Source organism: Empidonax traillii, unplaced genomic scaffold (genome assembly GCF_003031625.1).
Source record: "Empidonax traillii isolate 1590-97213 ecotype Southwest subspecies unplaced genomic scaffold, ASM303162v1 scaffold975:size500420, whole genome shotgun sequence".
In the NCBI taxonomy this organism is placed as follows: domain Eukaryota; kingdom Metazoa; phylum Chordata; class Aves; order Passeriformes; family Tyrannidae; genus Empidonax; species Empidonax traillii.
This window is the reverse complement of record NW_020956168.1, coordinates 1-20,212: the sequence shown is the minus strand read 5'-3', so window position 1 is coordinate 20,212 and position 20,212 is coordinate 1. Positions and strand designations below refer to the sequence as shown.

The following is a 20,212-nucleotide window of genomic DNA, read 5'->3' as shown; positions in this document are numbered from 1 at the left end:
GTTAGGATCCTCTGGAATATAGTGATGGGGATAATTTGTGATTAGAGACAGCAGAGAAGCTGTGGCTGCCCCATCCCTGGGAGTGTCCAAGGCCAGGTTGGATGGGGCTTGGAGCAACCTGGGCTGGTGGAAGGTGTCCCTGCCCATGGCAGGGGGTGGAAGGAGATGCGCTTTAAGGTCCCTTCCAACCCAAACCATTCTGGGATTCCATGATTACCATCTTTATTAGCTCCTCAGGAAGCGGTCCATGGCTGGGATCCCACCCCCAGCACCTCTGCTGAGATGGGCTGTGTGAGGCAACCCAAACTCACCATCCTCCCACGGGCACTGAGCATCTGTTTTCAGTGCTCAAAACACACACAGTGCCTGGGAAATGGTAAGATCCTCCCTGTTTCAGCGTGCTTGAGATAATCCCCACCAGCATTAGGTGCTGGGCAAGCATAAACAAGAACAGGAAAAATGAATTTGCATCAGGAAGGAGGTCGAGTCCACTCTCACAGGACCCTAGAAAAGAAAGGCTCCACTTTATAAAGTGAGGTTTCATTGCACACACAGAGAGAACAGGGAGGTGCTTGGTCCTCCTTAACAGGAATGTCCACATTTCTATTGCGTGCGGGTGCTCAAAGTCCACCCCGCCTTTGTGGGAGGCCCTGCAATAACACACCGCGCCAGGCACAGGTGCTGCTCGAGCACCTGAACGCAAGGTCGGATGTTCTACCTCAGAGTCACACCCAGCTGTCGCTGGATCTCCTCCCGCAGGCACAGCTGCATCTCCGCGGCCCCCTGGCAGCTCAGCGCCCTGTCACAGGACTGGAAGGTCAATCTGTAGCAGAGGCTCCTCCGTCCCGTTCCTGCCTGCTGGAAACTGTCCCTCAGCTGGATAGAAACCACCGTTTCGCCTGACACCCCCCTGGCAAGGGTGTGGAAAGCAACTTCATCGAACTGCTCCCCCTCGGGAACCCAAAAGCTGACGTCGTGCATGTAGGAAGGGGGATAGAGGGAAAAACTCTTGAAGAGCCTCAGCTGCCCTCTAGGAAACTGCCTCAGGAACCGTGTGTCTGGTGTCCAGAGCATCCTCCAGTCAGATATTCCACAGAGCAGCATGGCCAGCAGGTCAAGGTTCAGTGAGGCAAAGACAAGCACCAGCTCACTGCTTACTAGTTCATGAGATGTCCTTATAACCCCCACGCAGGAGCCCTTCTCACAGGAGCCTGGAGGATCCGTCTCCATGAAGATGAAGTACTGAATTTTACCCAGCTGAGACTCAAAGGCAGCAAAGTCATTGAGCTCAGTCATTTCAGAGCCCGTTGCTTCCTGCAGGTTGATGTTTGGTTTAAGGCCAGTCTGGTGGAGAGAATGTATGGTGGATGTAATGTTATTCACCAGCACCTGGACACAGCTGCTCTCTGTACCCCTGTTCACTGCAAGCACAAGAAGCACCTCGTGAAAAACAGGCATGGAGTGAGGAGTGATACGACACTTCCTGAAAACTGGCCCAGAAAGAACATGGAGTGTCCCTGGAGCAAAGGCTCCTTCTTGCATTCTTGCCTGAGCATGAGGCAGAAGGGAAGGTCTAAGATAAAACTGCCCTGCACTGTGACATCTTTCTGGTACATCCTTCTCTGTGCCCTGGCAAAAATCAACACAGGAAAATAAAACTGCATGTGCCAGTCCGTGAGACGTTTCCTCTGTGCTTGGAGTCTCCTCTGGGCTCAGAGTGATCCAAAAGATATTGGAGGGACAAAGCCCCTCGAGGGGGCCGTGGTGGAGCAGGGAAAGGCAGCAGTCAGTGTCCTGTAAAGGAAAGGCTTGGCTGAGCCCTGCCGTGAGCTCCTCCTTCACTGTCCGGACTGGGTGGTTTGAATTCGGTTCTAGGAAACCCCTGGGAAAAAGAAAAGTGCAAATTACAGACACCACGAAACAGATTTCCCTGGAAATGTCCCCTGTGGTCATAATTTGAGTGCAGCAATTCACCCAAAACATTCTTAAGCCAGTTTTTAGGGTTAAAAACTGAACAAGCCAATCCTTTCACCAAACGTGTTGCATGTTTTCAGGACAGTGGTGTTTGTCTCCAGGCTGCAATCAAGAATTAATTGGATTTGCTAATAGAAAAGGAATGGGACTTTGGCCAATCTTCATATCCATTTATCTGACACCTGGTCACTCCCACTGAGAGCAGAAGAGTGTGTTATGGCCGAACAGAAACTAATGATAAAACTCACCTATTCATTTTATCCACAAGGACTTGTGGCACTTGAAAAGAAACTTTTTGGCTTCCCTGTTGTATCTTGCAGCTCCGAGGTGTGAAACACAGGGGCGGTGTGCTCCGAGTGAAGATGTGGTTCAGAGCACCCTCTACGCAGAAGGATTTATCTTGGCTCCTGACAACACACAAAACCAGAGCAAAGCCACTGAGAATCTCTGATGTTTAATGTGCCACAAGTAAGTCTTGCACAGGTAACTCCCTGTGACACACGTCTCAGTGAACCCCAGGCCTTGTTACAACCCTGTTGGGATTGCCTGCTAAGCAGATACACACCCCACAGTCCTCCTGACGATTTTGACCTTTAAAATCCTAGGATAGTCTTATTTTTAGAGGGTACTTTGGCAAGAAGCTTGCATTTGAATCTTGGCTATTCTGCTCAGAGATGAGAAAGAACTGTAGCTATTTTAAGGAAATTTAAAAGGAGTTCCTCTCCTCTCCAGCAAACAAGATACTAAAAGAACACACTAATGCTGGGCTTTATAAGGGCACAATTATCAGATTTTCGGTCTAGCCGTGTGATGGTTACCTGTAACCTGTACATTTATATCCATGGATGGTCTCTGCGTTAAAAGGATGAACATTACTCAAGATAAATCCAGCTCCTGCTGCCACAGCCACTATTTGCCAGCTGTTGTGCCACTCCCTCCTTGGCTGGTCCGCGGGGGTCCCACCCTGGCCATTGCACAGAGCCACATGGACCTCTCCCTCCTCTGCCAGCACTTCTGCGGAGCTGGAAGGAAAGGCACCAACAAGAAGAACCCTGTCAGCACACCCCCAAAGTTCACAGGGCCAGAAAAGCACCCAGAGCACAGCCACAAACCTGTGTATCGCAGCAGGCAATCAGCACAGGACCGTTTCTGGGTTACTCACCTACGGAAAAAGCGGGCAAGAAGCTCCCTGTTCTTCACTACCCCAGCCTTCCTCCCACAGTGGGGGAAGTTGAAGTAAATGCAATCAAATTCTCTTTTTTCTGGTGAAAAGTAGTCCTTCAGCTTGGTGCAGTCCACAGAAAACACAACCTCAGCTCCTGCAACAGCAAAGGAAAAAAGAAACCAAAGGGAATTATCATTGGGGAAAATTTTAGAGGAAGGTGGGGAGTGCAAGTTCTCTAATTGGTTTAGAAGTACATGAGAGCTGCCAGGCATCTCCCCACTTGTGCATTAGGGACGCCAGGAAGCCTGGGCTCCAATTCATCTCCTGTGTAAACTTATAAAAATACTTGAAAATAATAGTTTCAGTGCAATCTCAGCACTGTTTAAGTCTGATCAGATTTTAGGGTGTTCGATTTAGCCAAATGGACCGTTCCAGTCCCTCGTCTGAGATGAGACTCCTGGAGTGGCGAGCGGCTCCCAAGGGGCTGGAGACGGGGCAGGGCAGCGCGATTGGCTCTGGACGGAGGAGCCCTGATGAGAGGAGGGCTCAGCGATACTGACCTCCTGCACCACTGTGCCCGGGAGTCCCACCATCCATCGCATCCCATCGCATCCCACCCGCGCACCCACCGCTCTCCCGCAGCCTGCGGATGCTCCGCGCGGCTCCCCCGCGCCGGGACGCGTCCTCCTCGCTCTCGTAGCAAGTGGCCACCACGTGCGTGCCCCGGGCCCCGCAGAGGGAAGCGGCGAAGGAGAAGTTGCCCTCCCCGAGCAGCAGGACGCGCCGCAGCCCCATGCCCGGGCAGCGGCTCGCAGCCCCCGGCGCTCGGAGCTCCCGGTTCCCGCAGCCGAAGTCGCTCGCTCATGACGTGGAGCCGGTCAGCGGCCACTGCCGGTGGCGTCGGGGCATCCCCGCTGCCTCCTGAGCAGCCGGTTCCCCTGCCCGGGGGATCCCCGGGGGATCCAGGGGGCTGCCGGAGCCTCCTGGGATGGAGGGATGGACCGCATCCCCCCCGCCGCCTCCCCGGCGCCGCGCTTGGAGGGGGGTGCGCTTTGGGAGAGGCTTTCTGAGCCGGTGCGCAACAGGAAATGGGCGTTAAATAAATAAATAAGGAAGTAAATAAATAAATAAAACGGTTAATAAATAAATAACGCTGTAAGTAAGTAAATAAATAAATAAAGCTAAGGAACTGAGGAATCACAGAATGCTGGGATGGTTTGGGTTGGAAAGGATCTTAAAGCTCATCTCCTTCCATGGGCAGGGACACCTTCCACTACCCCAGATGGCTCCAGCCTGTCCTTGGACACTTCCAGGGAAGAAAAAAAAAAAAAACCAACCCAGACTTATATTTAGCCATGCTAAATGTGAGTTTTCCTTTCCAGCATCCTCACTGCTTTGAAGCACCTTGCTCTCCAGATTACAAGGGAAACATCAGAGGGTGAAGTGTTTGTGCTCAGAGCTGAAACAGTCTGATGGATGTGTGGTGCAGCTAAAGAGGAGCTCCTGAAAGCCATTTGTGCTCAGAGATGACAGAGATGTTTTCTGTCATTTTCTGCCTGCTGAGCTGTGCTGCTGTGCCACCACAGAACAGGTATTTCAGGTCATTCAGGGAGTGGTATCTGCATTTCAAGTATTCTTGTCTAGCTGACCTCATCATCCCCAAAGAGCTTTCACTCAAAATGCCCATTTCTTGCTCCTGAGTTTGAGCCCAACAAAACCCTGTACTACAAAAAACATCTCCCTCAGGGAAAATGCATCGGATATATTCTTGCTATTTCCCACTTACCTCCTCAAATTTTTTTTTTTCTTTTAATAATTTTTATTCTTTTAGAATTTGAACAAGGACCTCATTGGTTTCTGGGTCCCTGCCCTGAGTTAGAACCTCCTTTGTGCAACCCAGCTGCTCAGTCCTGCGTCACTACAGGCCACCACATGGCAGCACTTTTATTTTTGCTTGTGTCCAACACTCAGGGAAGGAGCAAGAAGGATGCAGGAAAAGCAACAGACTCAGAGACCAGGAGGCCTGTCTACCCACAGTGCTACAGTGATTTCCTTCAAACCTGTCACACATGAAAGCCAAATGTAGCATCATGTGGAAAACATTCTTCCTGCTTTTCAATCTGTATTGTTTGTGGCCTAAGTGAGTGTCTGTGGTTTGTTCTTGTGAGCAGAGGCGACTGTGAGTCACTGCTCACCCTGTGCCTGGTCAGACAAGCCCAAGGAACACCTTAACTGGGAGAGCTTATTGGAACCAGCTAATGGGAAACACCAGACCTTGGCAATGAGGGGTATTTGAGGGATTTGGCAATGACCCCACGTCACTGAGCGCTCGTTTTATTTTTCTCCCCTAAAGACATGGAACGAAGGGTAACCTCTCAGTTCATCTGAGGTGTAAACTGATCCCTTCTCATAGAACTCTTGTCTTAGCAGGTATAAGGAACAGAAAAAATAGGTCAGGTCGTGGCTGAGTCTGACGATCTGTGTGACAGATCTGTGGCGTTCTGTCCTTTTTGAAGATGAATTTTAGAATTCAATTCCAGTAATACAGACTTTCCTTTTTGCTCATATCCCTTTGAAGACAGGTGCTAAGCAGATGATGGTGCCTGAAAAGGCCTTAGTAGTGGTTTGTATCACTCAACACTGATGGCATAAAGCAGGTTATTGCTGCAGACATCAGATCCTGTTCATTGTTTGAAGGGCACTAAGAGCATCGTTTCAAAGGGATGTGATTTGCATCATGAGAGCAGGATGTTCTTCTCCTCTGGGGAGATATCTGTGTTTTACTGCAGCTCTGCAGTTTTCATCTGCAGCTGCTCTGAATTGGCTGCAGCATTTGGATGCTTCTCCACAACGTGAGTCATTCTAGAGATTTAAGATACAGTTGTCTTCCAGTCAGTTGTTATCGAATACCCACACTTCAAATGGGTTTCAACTGTCATGAAGTTGTTTTACCAGTTTAATCTCCACTGGAGAAACTTTTCTGTGGCTTGTGAAACACTCTGAAATCCTCTGGCAACACTGAAGGAAAAGACTCGTGCATTAGGTGTTTGCAAAACATTAGAGAACGCAAAGTGACGGGGGATAGGTGCTTGTGGACACCAAGACAAGCTGTCCTGGACACACCTGCCACTCAAGCTGTGAGGAAAGAGGATACCAGGCACGTTCACCTCACACAGCTCCCTGGACCCAACGCTCCGCTTTGTCCTCCGTGCCCCCAAACAAATAAATACAGACTGCTTGTTCATGTTTTATTCGTTAGTAAACTTACTCGGCATAAATAATAAGAGCAGCCTCTGGAGCCAGGTGCTGTGGGCTGGCCCTGGGGGCTGTGGGCTGGCCCTGGGGGCTGTGGGCTGGCCCTGGGGGGGGTGTGGGCAGCAGCCCTACTTCCTCTGGGCGCCTGCGATGGCCGGCTTCTCCTCGCGGGTGATGGGGATGGTGCGCTCGGGGACGTCGCTCACTTTCCTGGGCGCGCTCACGGTCAGCACCCCGTCCAGGGACAGGGACGAGGTGATGGTCAGAGGGTCCACGTCGTCTGGGATCCTGTATTTCCTGTTGAACTCCCTGGCAATGAAGCCGTGCTCGTCCTTCGAAAGGAGAAGGGACAAGGCGTAGTTAGGAGCGCTTGCTCGGTGCCGCCGGAACCACCATATTATCATCATCATCATTATTATTATTATTATTATTGTTGTTATTATTATATTGATATGGCAATTCCAGCTACTTTATCATGAGTATTCCCTTCCTTCTGCCAAGGAACTGGGGACAGGAGGTAGGAGGGAGATGGGGACTGGAAAACACTGTTGCATCCACCTTTGAATATGGCTTTGGATTTCTGTCTGCCCAGTTGGCACCCAGGTCTCCCAGGCCAGCAAGAAGTGGGATTATGAGAGCAGAACACAACCTTTAAGGATTAGAAACTCAGAGCTGGGCCTAGGAAAGGTTACACAACAGGGCAGTGCACTGGTTCCTTGTGTGGTTTGATTATCACAGCTTGTTGTCAGTGTATCAAACACCTCCCTGCATTTCTGGCCTTTTCCCAAAAAGAGGGAGGCCCAAAAATGCCCATTTCAAAGACGATTTTCCAGTTCAGTTCACAGTTCCTGTAACATCAGCGAGAAATGTTCGCCCTCTTGGTGCCCTGTCTGGGATCAGCTGGGGGGTTTTGCACAGGGCATCTTCCATTAGGGTTGGCTGATAAAGAAAAGAATTACAAGTATTTGAGGTGAGCACAGAGGGGAGGGAATGTTTTGCAGCCTCCTTGCTTCACCAGAGGTGAGGAAGCTCACAGTGAGAGCTGCACAGTTAAGTCACAAGTACCTGGCGCTCCTCGTGCTTCCCGTGAATTTCTATCATGTCCCCGAGCACCTTCACCTTCAGCTCCTCAGGGGAGAAATGCTTCACATCAAGATTTACATAAAACTTGTCCTTGTCCAGTCGCATCTGCAAAACAAGGAGGTGATTTCAGCAAAGAGCAGGTGAGGGTTTCTGCTTCAAGAGGCGCTCAGAAACTCAGCAGGTCAACACTCAGCTGGTGTCTACACATGCACTGACCTTTGTTGTGGGGTTCTGATCTGAGTGGCTTTGTCCCTGGCTGGCCTTGCATTAATCTGCCCATCCCTGCGGTACCTGCGATTCTCAGTTTGTTAAAATTTGCTAAAACTGACCCTTGAGTTGGTGTAGTGCTGGTTATGGCTGCTTCGGTGCACGGCCAGACCCACGTCACTAAATCAGGGCAAACATGATGCAAAGATTAAAATAATACTTCCCTCTCCCTCCTTCTGCTCAGAATAGCTCTACAAGCTACTTGTAAATAAGAGATTGACTCGTAGAACAGGCAAGTGCCTCTTGGCTCAGCCCCTGAAGCAAGCAGACTCCTGCTCCTTGATCCTTTGGGTGCTGTATCTGATTGAAAACACTGCTCTTCTCGGCAGTGATTCTTTAAAATAGGCCCCTTTTTCCTCAGCAGCCTGACATGAGCCTCCCACTGCCCCTGCCCCTGTGCTGTTTGCTTCTCAGGTGGGAGTGGGATTGGAAGTTTGGCAGAGCAGACTGGGAAATTAGGGAAATCAGGCTTCTTCCTGTCTTCTGTCAGCTCTTAGAGCCACCTCAGTTTGCCTCTCTTCCCATCACTATGGCAATACTCGCTCTCAGCCACAAACGATGAGCAGAGCATGCAGAGCTCCTTGCCTAATGAAGAGCCACAAGCACAGCACCCTTCTCCCCAGCCTTCTCCTAAATAACCATCTACAAGCAGCTTCCAAGCTCAGGGCTCTCCTGGGCATCCAGCTCCGGAGCCACCAGGACGTGCACGCAGCGGCAACAAAGAGCACGAAGAAGCAAAGATTACCTCAGAGAGTCCTGCCTCTAGCCAACTGGGCATCCGAAGGATGGGGGATCTCATCAGGAAGGGGCTGAAGCTGGGGGAAACAGGGAGCAGCTCTGACTCCTGCAGGTGCTCGCCGAAAATCTGGTCAAAGATACGACTCGGTGCCAACCAAGAAAAGAAGGGTCTGCGGATCAGGGGGTTATGAATGGTGATATCCATTGGAGAGCGCTGGAGGAGCCTGGCAAACAACTGTGCTGCAGTGCTGTGCTGGGAGCCTGGGACAGCTTTATACCCGTGCAGCTGGCCTGGCCTTCCACCCCCCCGAGGCCTCTTGAACAGTGGTGTCAGGGATTTTATTGTCCCACTCCTGGGCCGGTCCCCTCGGCGGTGCCCAGTAGCTGTCTGAGGGATTTGAACGCGCTGCTGAGGAGGAGGGGGAAGGGGAGAAGGAGAAAAGGAGCCCAATGGGGCAGCAAGAAGCCAAAGTGCCCAGCCCTCCCCGCTCCCCACGTGCTGTTTATCTGCAGAGTCCCAGGCGGGCTTGGCGGATGTTCCCAGCTGCTTCGGATGCCAGCGGGATCAATGCAGCTCCTATCTTTGGCTCCCGGGGAGAACGACAAGGGGCCGTTGTTCCCACTGCCAGCGCCCCAGGCTCGGCTCCCCACATCGCCCACCAGCTCGGGGAGGGCTCTGCCCCTGCCTGCAGCAAAGGGAGTCACAGGCAGGGGCAGGGAAGAACCCAGCGGGTCTGGGCTGGGATCCCCCTGGCACTGCAGCCCAGGGAAGCCTTTGTGCCTGGTGGGAATGAAGGATGGATTTCTCCACCATTCGGCCCAACACCTCTGGTCTTTGGCCCAGCACAGAAACCACTGGAGAGCCCAACACTGTGACCTCAGAACCCTGGAGGGCCGGAGCAGAGATGACCTGGGCATGCTCATGGTGCCCTCTCAGGGGTTGGAGCCACCTCTGTCTGCCTGTGCCCCTGCACTAAGCTCATTTTCTATAGTTGTGCTCTTAATACATCTTAACTCACACATTTATTTTAATTCCTGCCTCGCCTCAATCACAGGAATGGGTTCAGCCTGGCAACTGTACTTAAAGGGCAAGAACTAGTCTCTGCCTCTGAGAGCTCGTAACTTAGACACAATTTCTGGCTCAGGGGCACTGCCAGCACTGCCAGCCCTTTGCAAAAGGCTCTGAGCCTCTTCCTCTCAGCTTGCCTGCAAGAATAGGGAGCAGAATTTGCTCTGTGCAGCAGCTCAGGCCATAAATACCCTCTCCAGTTCCCCATTACATCAACAGCACTGCACCTGCTCCCTCACACTGCAGGGACACGGGCTCAGGGAAATCTCTGGTTTCAGGGGACGTGGAGCTGAGCTGGGCTCTGCTCCCCTCCTGCACCTCCACCAGCTGGGTCTATGCCAGCTGCAGCGCCTTGGTTAACTCAGGATCCCTGAACAGGCAGCCCCAGCCAGCATTAGCTACTGCCCTGTCCCCATGAGGGGCTTCAGGGCCATCAGGACCATCAAGACCATCCACACCAGTGCCAGGCACTCCCTGGACCTGCTTGCTGGCCTTGGAGCACCACCAGCAGCACAGCCTGGGGTCTGTCCTGCTTTTCCCTGCTTCAGCCTCCCCCAGCTCATCCCTGTGCCTCCTGGCTGCCCATTCCCCTCCTGCACCCCCTGCTCCAGAGGGGGATCTCTGGATGTGGGATGTTCCCAAGGTGTCCCTGACTGCGGGCAGTGCCTGCACTCCCTGCTGGAATGCGGCGAGAAGCTTCTCCCGTCACCCTGGCGAGGCATCCTGGGCCCTGTGCGTGTGGCTATTTTGGTCCATCTTTTTATCACACACTCCTCCCTTTGGAATTCACCCAATTAAAACCTTGCAATCTGCAGCCTTCACTCTCAGAGGCAGCGAGGGCTCGGCAGGTCCCCGTCCCCAGCCCCGCCATGGCCGCACGGACTGTGCCCCACGCCCACCCCATGAGCGCCGAGTACGAGTTCGCCAACCCCAGCAAGATCTACGACCAGAACTTCGGAGAAGGTAAGGAAGGAGGTGGGATCCCCCTGGCACCTTTCTCCACCCTGGTGCAGCAGGGCTGTGGTGGAGCTCCCCTGGGCAGATTGACCTCCAGAGCAGGCGAAGGGAGCTGGAGCCAAGGAATTCGGAGTGGGAGAACCCAGCTCAAACCAGGGGGACAGCCAGGGTCTCTCTGTTCATGTCCACTGCCTCCATCCATGCCTACTGCTGCGTGTCCTGTCCCTCCCTCGTGCCACCCATGCTCTGGCATTCATGCACATGCTGTGCAAACATGGAGCAAAACGCTCAGGGGAGGGCGCGGGGGGGGAAGTTTTTTCAGCCAGGGGATGTGGAGAAAAGCTGAGCTGGGGGGTTCAGCACAAAGCTGGGCAGTGGCTGGCGGAGGGGAAGGAATGTGGGCAGCAGCAGAACCATTCAGCTCCAGCACAACAGCGTGAAAAGGCAAAAAGCTCCAAGGAAAGCCCCCCGGACAATGGCACACAAAAGGCCTTTAGTTCTTCAGGGCACTTTTCTCCACCATCAGCATTTTCCATGCCCATCCCTGGCTGTGGGCTCCGCACTGCAGAGCGCCCAGCGCACCTCCCAGTCCCTCCCAGTCCACCCAACAGACATGTGAAGCTGGATGCCAGCCCTGGGCACGCTGGCAGCCCTGGGCTGTGTGGTGGGAGGCAGTGGCTGGCAGGCTGTGTTTGTGTGTGTGTGTGTGTGTGTTTCAGAGACACAAAGGTAGGAACTGCAAGAGGCTCCACCCCTATTGTGCTGATGTGGTGGCAAACCCAAGGTGTGTGCCAGGTCCCGGCCTCCTCCTCCTCCTGCCACCCTCCTCCTCCAGCTCTTCCCTTGGAAACCCCACGCTCCTCACTGAGTCTCCTTTCCAGGTGTGTCCCCATCTGAGATTTTAGCCCCTGCCCTGTACCACGGCTACTACATCAGGCCTCGGATCAACAAGCAGCTGGAGCGGGGCACCTCGGAGATCTGCCTGAACGAGCACAAGTTCCAGGTGTTCCTGGACGTCTGCCAGTTCCTGCCCGACGAGCTCAGCGTCCGCACCGTGGACAACCTGCTGGAGGTGGTGGGGCAGCACCCCCAGAAGGCTGATCGCCACGGCTTCATCTCCAGGGAGTTCACCAGGACCTACATCCTGCCCCTGGACGTCGACCCCTTGCTGGTGAGGGCCACCCTGTCCCACGACGGCATCCTGAGCATCGTGGCCCCCCGCACCGGCAAGGAGCTGAAGGCCAAGGTCAACGAGGTGAAGATAACCCAGGAGGAGCAGCCAGTGGGGAAAGAAGAGCAGCCCGAGGAAGGAAAAGAGAAGGAGAAGTCCTAAGGGCCCCAGGTGTGGGCTTGCACAGGGCAGGCAGGGGGGACAGGGGTGGGGAACCCACGGTGACAGACTCGTGTTTCTCACCATCAGTGTTTAGCCAGGGCTCTGAGGCAGCCAGACTGCTGCTTCCCAAGGCTGATGGCTGGAAAAAAAAGGGACTTGGAGCTGAAAACAGAGGGGGACTGAAGTGTTAGTGTGAGTGAGTGTAATGCGAGTTTTCTCCCAGGTCAAGTGCTCGTGGAGCACCAGGCAGGGTGCTCTTCTCTCACCCCAAAAAACCAGGGCCACTCTCATCCCAAACTGTGAGGCTGTGCCACAGTGGGAAGAGGGAAGAGAAGATCCCAGTGCCTTGTCTCTGGGCTGGTGGCTGAGCTTTGTGGACACCATGGGAGGTGGTGGTTGGTCTGTAAAAGTGCCTGCAGTTCTCAGGAGGAGAGAGGAATAAACCTGCCTCTGGTCTTCTCTTGCTTGCCTCGGGTTCCTGGCCTGCAGCAGGAAGGATGGACAGTGAGGAGCAGAGCTGTGAGGAGCAGAGCAGCAGAGCTCACCCTGTGGAAATGGCATCAGTGGTGACACGGAGGCACTCTGGGGCATCTCTGTGATTCACCTCCTGGCTCAGGGGCAGCTGCAGTGCCTGCTGTAGGGAGCAGCCTCGAGGACAGGGGGTGCAGAGTGACAAGCTCCTGGAGGGTCCCTGTGCGCCTGCAGACCCGCAGGTGGAAGCAGCCCAAGCTGAGGAATGCCATGTTTGCCTCAGCCCTCTGGTTCATGGCACACCAGGCTGGTTCACACACTGACATTTTCAGCCCTTGTGTCCCAGAGCCCCTCTGCAGGCTCTGTGGGGTGGCTGACTGGCCACATGAGACGTCCCCATGGTCTCGTGGTGCTGGGCCAGGATTGTGTGAGCTGCTGGCGGGGCAGCTGCTGCCCCGGGCGGCCCCAAGGGCTCAGCAGGTGCCAGTTGCAGCCCTCAGCTCGTCAGAGCCAAGTAAAGCAGGCAAAATGCTGTGTCAGTGCCTAAATATGGGGGGTTTCTGCTTCTCAGGGCCCCTGGCAGCGGGGAGGATGACAGTCAGGTTAAGATCAGCCCTGTGTGACAGCTCAGGAGCCGGTGGGAGGGTGGCTGAGCCTCCACCCCTGGTGCAGACCAGGTACCCACACTCAGTCAGGACCCATGGGGGATGCAGACAAGCTGCTGCCAGTGAGACACTGTCAAAATAGAAATATAACAGGCATTGTCTAAGTCCTTAATAGTAATTCCAGAGATAATTCTGGGCTGGTGACTTTCAATCACCTGAAGCAGCTGCATCCCAGTCACCCAACACCCACCCAAACCCCCAGTCCAAGGAGGGCTGAGCTCCTGAGCCCAAATCCCCGTGTCTGTGTGTGGGCTCAGGCAGGGCCATCATTCCCTTAGTCCCCCCTCATAAAATGTGTCTTCAAACTCACAGACACTCCAGGGCAGCAGCTACAAAAGGCTTTTCTCTGATCTGGCATCTCCTGTGCTGGTAAGAAAGGCTGGTGGTCCCCTCTCTCACTGCAGATTTCCTGTCTCTGGGATAACCTTCCTCCGTGGGACTGGGGATAGGGAGGATGGCCAACATACGACCCTCAGGCTGGGCAAAGGAGGGCACATCCACACACAGTGCAGACCTGGCACACGCCAGAGCATGAAGTGCCACCTGGGCAGCACGACGGCTGCAGGTTGCTGGGGCACTGGGGGCTGAAAGCAGGACCTGGCCAGGGTTGGGGCTGCACTGGGAGTGCACTTTGGCACTATTGCCACAGAAATGCCCAGCATTGGCAGTCACCACACAGCTCTGTTCCCCCCTCCAGCTTTTCCTAGCCCTGTCTTTGCTCTGCCACGAGTTCATTCTCTGTGGCTGGGCCTTGCCCTGTGCCAGTCGCACAGCCTGTCACCCAGACAGGGCTGCAGAGACAGGGGCTGGCACTGCCTGGTGTCAGCCAGGGCTGTTCCTCTGCCCCCTGGCAGGCTCTGCAGCACCCAGCCTGCTGGCTTTGCCCAGCAGGATTGCTGGAAGCCATGCTTTCTTTCATCCCTGCAGACACAGCCTGAGGAGGGAATGCAGAGTGGCAGCCAAGCGCTCCACGGCCCTGCCAATGTTTTTGATGCCTTTCTGTTTCTCTGGTGGAGCTCAAAGCAGCAGCTCCAGTATTTGTGAAAGAGGCTGATGGGAACAGGCTCCCAGCCCTTTTTTTTTTTCCCTTCCCCACAAAGCAACAAAGCCCAAGTTATCCCAGAAATCAAAACAGCCACTGGTTCACTAAAACAACAGTGTCTGTGGCAAACCCAGAGACACACAGTCTGCAGCTTCCCAAAGACCCCCAAGATCACCTGGGCTTTTGCAGGACCCTGAGAACATGGTCCTGTTGGGATCAGGACTCAATCTCAGCTGCTGCACAAGTCCTAAATCCTCCCTGGGGTGCTGTGGTGCAGACTGGGCTGTGCCATTTCTCCAGCCACGTGATGAGGAGCAGTGTCAGAGCAAGGCTTGGGCTCATCCAGGACTCAGCCCAGAGAGCAGCTGTGCCCTGTGGCCCTCCCAAAGAATGATCCTTCTCCTCCTGCCGCTCCCAGATGGGCACAAAGTTTGCCCTGCACTTGGGCAGGTGATAAATGATGCTGTGAGCCTGGCTGAGAGCATGGGCTCACCTGGAGGAGGGGAACTGGCCAGAAGGGTGAATTAAAACCTTTTGGTATTGAGCATCACTCCTCTTAGTGCTGCCTGAGATTAGGTGGCAGGATTAGCCCAGGAATGGCCAGCCAGAGCCTGAAAGGCTCTCAGAGGAGCAGAGGGATAAAATGCACGTTAATGTTCCTGTTTGCCATGCCGAGGGTGAGCCTGAGAGCTGTTCTGCAGGTCCTTAATGATGTGAGGTGCCTCACGGGATCCTGCCCTTCCCAGAAGCACAACACTGCACACTTTCACATAGGCAGCTGTAAAAAAAAGTGGATTTCCACTAGTGTCCCTGGGGTTGCAGGTCAGGAGATGAGAGCAGACCTACCAGCCCCGTGTTGCTGGGCATCCCCTGCCCTCCCAGGCAGATTCCCTCTTTCCCAGGTGGTGCCAGCCCGTGCCACACATTTTTCTGACATCCAGCTCGGGACGAAGGGCTGAGCAGCGAGAACAGCACTGAGAGCTCCCACTCCGGGGCTTCTCCTTTTGTTCGGGAGCATTTGAAGTCCCTCCTCCGTCCCCTTTTGCATCACTGCTGGCATCAGCGGGATGGCGCCGGGGGCACAGAGGGACAGCGGCGGGGCGGCCACCGTGCGAACCAGAACACAGAGTTTTAGCCCCGGGGGTGATGCCCTGGGGGCAGGCGAGACCTCGCCCCCTCCTCCCCGGGTGAGCAAGGGGTGATCCCGGCCCCGGGGTGGATGCCACACGGGGCCAGCACAGCCCTGCGCAGCCCGCGGAGAGAAACCCGACACTGCCAGACACTCCCTTGGAATAGCCAGGGGCCGAGCAGGAACCAGGAAATACAAGCTCTGCCCGTCCAGAGAACACTCGGGCTCCATGGGGGAAGGAGCGACATGGGCAACCTGTGCAGCTGCGGCCGCCCGTGGTGAGTGCGGCACGGGCAGGGCGCGGGGGGCTCGGCAGCGCTTGGGAAGCTTCGAGTCCTTGTGCTGGGCTTTGCCAGGGCTCCCCCCCGGCTCCCAGCGCTGCTCCCGGCTCAGCCCGCACCGGCACGGGAGGAGGGAGCGGGGGGTCCCGGCTGGGTGGGTGCGGCGGGGGGCGCAGGAGCGAGAAGGGGCTTTGGTGTCATCGCTCAGCCCCGACGGGCTGTGCCTCCTCCCCGCGCTGCCGGCTGGGGCTCCTGCAGCCCGAGGAGCGGCTGGGAATAGCTCAGCTCTAGGAAAGAGCTGCTGGGAGGGGTCCTGGGGTTCAGCCACCCCCCCTCCCTGCTCTCAGCTGTTCCAGCCCCTCTCCCTGCCCTCCTCTGCACGGGCTTTATTTAAAGCTCGGGAAATCCTGGCCGCGTTTTGGAGATGCTGTTGCTCTTTCTCCCTGGGAGGGAGGGAGCGAGGGTGACACTTTAATCCCTCCTGGGTCACGCCGGACCTCCCGCTCGCAGAGAAAGGGCACAATGGAGCATCACTCGGAGCCAAGTGGAAATAACTTTCGGCTCTGAGCGTGGAACAAGGGGAAGAACCGTGAATATCAGAATGAAGCTCCGAGGACATTCTCTCCAACACCGCGTTTGTTAAAAAGTGTGAGCAAATTCATCCGCGGTTGTTAATAATTCCAAGCGGCACAGCATCACCTAGTGGAGGAAGGTTCGGGACTCCGAGGTCCTGCCAAGCCTGAGCTGGAGGGCAGAGGAGTTTGGGATTTAGGAATTAGGAGCTGGAGGTGGGAGGTGGGAGGCTGGGTCTTGATGTGTCACCCACCAGAACTCCCATTTTCTATTTCCTCTACCCTGTGTTGGAGGGTAAATGAGGCACCCAGGGCGCCAGTGAACAAGGTGCCTGGGGCACAGTCTGAGGTCTTTAAAGAAAAGCTATTACAGCAAATTTATTCACAGAAGAGAATTATTGATGAATATGCCCTTGGGCCTGGGTGCCTCTGCAGGCACGACCATGGGCAGGGCAGGCCCCAGGTGTTCTCACCACCCAGGGCACTGCAGTGTGCAGGGACAGGAGAATGTGCCCAAATTCAGGATTATGCAGGGCCGAATCAGGGTGGCACTGGCATGGGAAGAGGGGAGGAAGCAGTGGAGGAGCAGGGACATGCGTGCTGTCATGGAGAATACAATGTGCTTCTCTCAGCCTGGGAGGTACAACATGTTTGACCTGGTTCTGAGAGGAGGGGAGAGGTTTCCCTGCTCCCGTTTCCCTTGCCACACATGTCCCAATTACTGGGAGATGCCGTCTCCTGCCTGGCTGTGCTTATCCTGCAGACAGCCCAGAATAGCTCCAGCCCACACACTGCCTGTAACAGCTCCCTCCACAAGGGGAGGGAGGCAACCCAAACGAGCAGCTGATCCAGCAGCCTCCCTGGCAGCCAAGGGGAGAGGGACCCTGCTGGCCCTGCCTCAGATGGGGCTGCTTTGATTGCAGCCCACAATGTACCCGAAGGCTGCACAGGGGGAAGGGGCTCTGGCACACAAGCCTTGCCAAGGAGGGCCCTGGAGACCCTGCAGGCAGTGGAGGAGGAAGCTGCAAGAGCCAAGGGAGAACCCACTACAAGATAAATTGCACAGAATAGTCTGAGTTGGAAGGGACCCACAAGTCCAGCTCTTGAGTGAATGGCCTAGACAGGGGTCAAACCCACAGCCTGGGTGTTAATAGCACTGTGCTCTAACCAGCTGAGCTAATCTCAGGGTCAGAGCAGTTCTGCCTTGACTTAGCCCTCCAGATTTTGCCTGTCAGGGGCTGGAGGGCTCTCAGTGCCCCCGTGGGCAGCTCAGAGCACAGACACTCGGAGCAGGGTGTCATGTGGCCACCCTGCCTTCCCCAAAGCTGCCTCTGCCTTCCCAGCAAGCCTGGTTAATCATTACTGACCATTTTGAATGTCTCCAGGTTCTCTGCCTGCATTCAGGCTGGGGTTTTTGTTTTCCCACTGGAGTGCCCAAGGCATCAGTGCACACGCTGTCCTGCTCCCCTGCCCACCGGAGCTGGCACGGGCACAGCTCTGCCCCGGGCACTGCACTGGGGCACGACCAACTGGCGAATGCACACCACGTGGGACGTCTAATATCCCTTGGGGACCAAAGGGTGGCCCTGCAGCCCCATCCAGCAGGGGCCTGGCAGCCCCTCAGCTGCACTGCTGGTCCGTGGCCAGCACCACACGGACGTGTGTGCGCCATACAAGGGCTGGCACCTGCTCCCTGACCCCCCCCCAGACGTCCTGCAGTGGTGACATTTCCTTCATGCATCTGTCCCACAACGTGACAGCAACTCTCCCCTGCCAGCCCCAGCCTGCAGGAGCTCAGCTCTGGGCTCTGTTGTTACAGCTGGAATGGATTTGGCTCCTGTTCATCCTGTATCTGTGTTTGGCTTGTCTCCTCCTGGTCACACAGGTACAGCTCAGATTAGGGGCTGGCTTGGCCGATAATAAGTGCACAGCTTGTTTGGTTTGGTTGTGCTCTAAGTGGGAAGCTGAGAACAGTAAAAGCTGCCTGAAGCAGTGGGTTAGCACAGGGTCTGTGCACAGCTGCTCCTTGGGCAGGGGGGCTGGAGCCCAGGGAATGGGGGTGCCACAGCCCCCGACCCCCAGAGGAGGGTTTGTTTGGGCTGTTTGAGACCCTGTTCTTCTCTGAGACACCTCCTGGGCCCGTCTCACCCCACACACAGGTGGTACCCGGGGTGGGTGTTCGGGTGGGTGTGTTGGGAGGGCAGGAGGTTGTCAGGGCTCACGTGCTCTCTCTACTTTCAGGAAGTGTCCTTCCCCTTTCAAAAGAAAGAAGGAAAAGCAAGGTAAGGATGTGTGAAAATGCCTTAGGGGTGGGGTGACTGAGCCCCTGCTTGGGTGGCATCAGTCAGTGCTGGGTGGGAGGGGATCCCTGAGCTCCCCTCCTGTACTTTTTGTGCTTAACCTTCCTCCAGAGGAGCTTGGTAGAAGCAAAAGGCAGCATTTCTTTGATTCTTTAAGCCGGGGGTGTGGTGTGCCATGGGGCAGGGCAGGGACTTCAGCAGTGCCTTTAGAATATCAAAGTCTCACATCAAAACACAGGCAAGTGCTCTCAACTGGCAGCACCGAACCCCTGTAAGAGCTGCAAACATCTGCCTGACAACACTCCCCCAGAATAAAGTGCATTTCTTAAGTATCTCAGTTGTGTCCTGTGGCCTTTGGGCCATGCTGGGCAAAATATGTTTGCCAGGCAGCAAAGGAAATAACAAAGTTAAAACTGGATCTGGCTTCTCCAAGGGCCTGACAAGGAAGCTCTCTGTGCTGTGTCTGCACTCCTGGCTCCTGCCAAGAACACTGTGGTCCACAGCATGTTGTCATCCTGGGAAACCTTATTTTTCCCAAAGAAACAAGGCCGGGCTTTCTTCTCAGGGACAGCATCAGGGCTGAGGGTGGCAGATGAGGAGGAAATCTGATTTGTTCCCAGTGGGGAACCCAAAGGTGGAACAACAAACAGCTCTTTTAACCTGGTTTGCTGGTGTTTCCCTTGCAGGAACTAATGTGAGGCATGAGAGTCGACAGCAGCAGCCTGGCAGGAAGGTAAACAGCTTCCCAGAGCCTCTTCCCTGGCTGTGCAGGGAGGGGACAGAGCTGGCCATCACCTCCTGGGCTGGCTGGGTTGGGAGGACACAGGGCAGCCTGTCCAGAGCCAGGAGCCCTCTCACCCTGTGTAGGCTTCCCTGGCTGTGGGAACAGCGTGCAGGGCACTGTTTTCCCGGTGGGAGCAGCAGAATAAAACCCCTGAGGTGTCAGAGGGCTGGCTGGGGCTGGGGCTGGAGCTGGGGCTGGGGGAGGCAGGGGCAGCAGCAGTAGCCCAGGAGGAGCTGAGTTTCCAGAGCTTTCCCTCCCCAAAGGTCCCCACGTACGAAGACGTCCCCGATGTCCCCGTGTACGCCACGGTGAGCAAAGCCCAGGGGGTGCAGCAGGACGAGAGCATCCACTATGCAGACATCCAGGTGTTCTCCAAGGCCCGGGAGCGCTCGGCGGCCGAGGTGAAGAACCTGCAGCTGCAGAACGCCACGGAATATGCCACCCTCAACTTCCCCAGGGCCAGGCTCAAGTACGACAGCAAGAACGGCACCCTGGTGTAAGAGACTTGGTGGTTCTTCCTCCTCCAGCAGCAAAAGGAGTTCTCAGAGATGCTGTAGATCCAGGAGAACCTCGTGGACACACCGGGACTCTCTGGGGAAGTGTCTCCCACCACAGACATCCTCTCAGCATGAGTGCTTCCCCCATCTGATTCTGCTGACAAAAAAAACCACCTCCTCCCCTTGGAAGGCTCTCCTCTGAAGCTGGAAACCCACCTCCTGGCAGTGCTGGGAGGGGGCAGAGCTGCTCCTTGGCTGGTGAAGGCTCAGAGCTGCGGGGAGGAGGTCCCTGCTGTGGCTCAGGACCAGCTGGGGCTGGGAACATGTCCCACAGGGGGCTGGGATGAGGGAGGGCTCGACAGAGGGCTTTGTGTCCACGTTCAGAATATCCTGGACGTGCAGGACTGACACGGGGATGATGCTGCAAAGAAATGAAACCTTCAACAGCATCTGCTGCAGTGCCTTCCTCCCAACGCCTGCCAGAGCTGCAGCCATGCCCTGTGTGCGTGCCCTCCTCCCAGAAAACAGTGTTCTGTAGCCATGCACAGCTCTGGGAAAGCAAGCCAGGAAGGCAGAATTAACGAGGGGTGCAGGACAATTCCTTTCCCTGGTGGGCTGTGCATCTGTAGC

General features: G+C 55.3%; 4 protein-coding genes across 4 annotated transcripts; 2 read left to right on the top strand and 2 right to left on the bottom strand.

Moving 5' to 3' along the window:
* Positions 1-678: 678 nt before the first annotated feature.
* FDXACB1 (ferredoxin-fold anticodon binding domain containing 1) lies at positions 679-4,127 on the bottom strand. The gene is made up of 5 exons (XM_027903511.1): positions 3,769-4,127; positions 3,137-3,293; positions 2,793-2,996; positions 2,223-2,381; positions 679-1,882 (listed from the first exon to the last, which is right to left on the bottom strand). Exons 1-5 carry the CDS (start codon positions 3,932-3,934, stop codon positions 715-717), a joined length of 1,854 nt encoding a protein of 617 aa, XP_027759312.1. The 5' UTR covers positions 3,935-4,127; the 3' UTR covers positions 679-714.
* Positions 4,128-6,373: 2,246 nt separating this feature from the next.
* Positions 6,374-8,897, bottom strand: CRYAB (crystallin alpha B). Its single transcript, XM_027903518.1, has 3 exons — positions 8,490-8,897; positions 7,460-7,582; positions 6,374-6,726 (listed from the first exon to the last, which is right to left on the bottom strand). The coding sequence occupies exons 1-3, from the start codon at positions 8,685-8,687 to the stop codon at positions 6,523-6,525; spliced, it is 525 nt and encodes a 174-aa protein (XP_027759319.1). The 5' UTR covers positions 8,688-8,897; the 3' UTR covers positions 6,374-6,522.
* A 1,481-nt stretch (positions 8,898-10,378) lies between these two features.
* Positions 10,379-12,304, top strand: HSPB2 (heat shock protein family B (small) member 2). The gene is made up of 2 exons (XM_027903517.1): positions 10,379-10,514; positions 11,390-12,304. The coding sequence occupies exons 1-2, from the start codon at positions 10,421-10,423 to the stop codon at positions 11,839-11,841; spliced, it is 546 nt and encodes a 181-aa protein (XP_027759318.1). The 5' UTR covers positions 10,379-10,420; the 3' UTR covers positions 11,842-12,304.
* Positions 12,305-15,094: 2,790 nt separating this feature from the next.
* On the top strand, positions 15,095-20,005 carry CUNH11orf52 (chromosome unknown C11orf52 homolog). The gene is made up of 4 exons (XM_027903502.1): positions 15,095-15,426; positions 18,243-18,283; positions 18,988-19,034; positions 19,349-20,005. The coding sequence occupies exons 1-4, from the start codon at positions 15,239-15,241 to the stop codon at positions 19,583-19,585; spliced, it is 513 nt and encodes a 170-aa protein (XP_027759303.1). The 5' UTR covers positions 15,095-15,238; the 3' UTR covers positions 19,586-20,005.
* Positions 20,006-20,212: the final 207 nt, after the last annotated feature.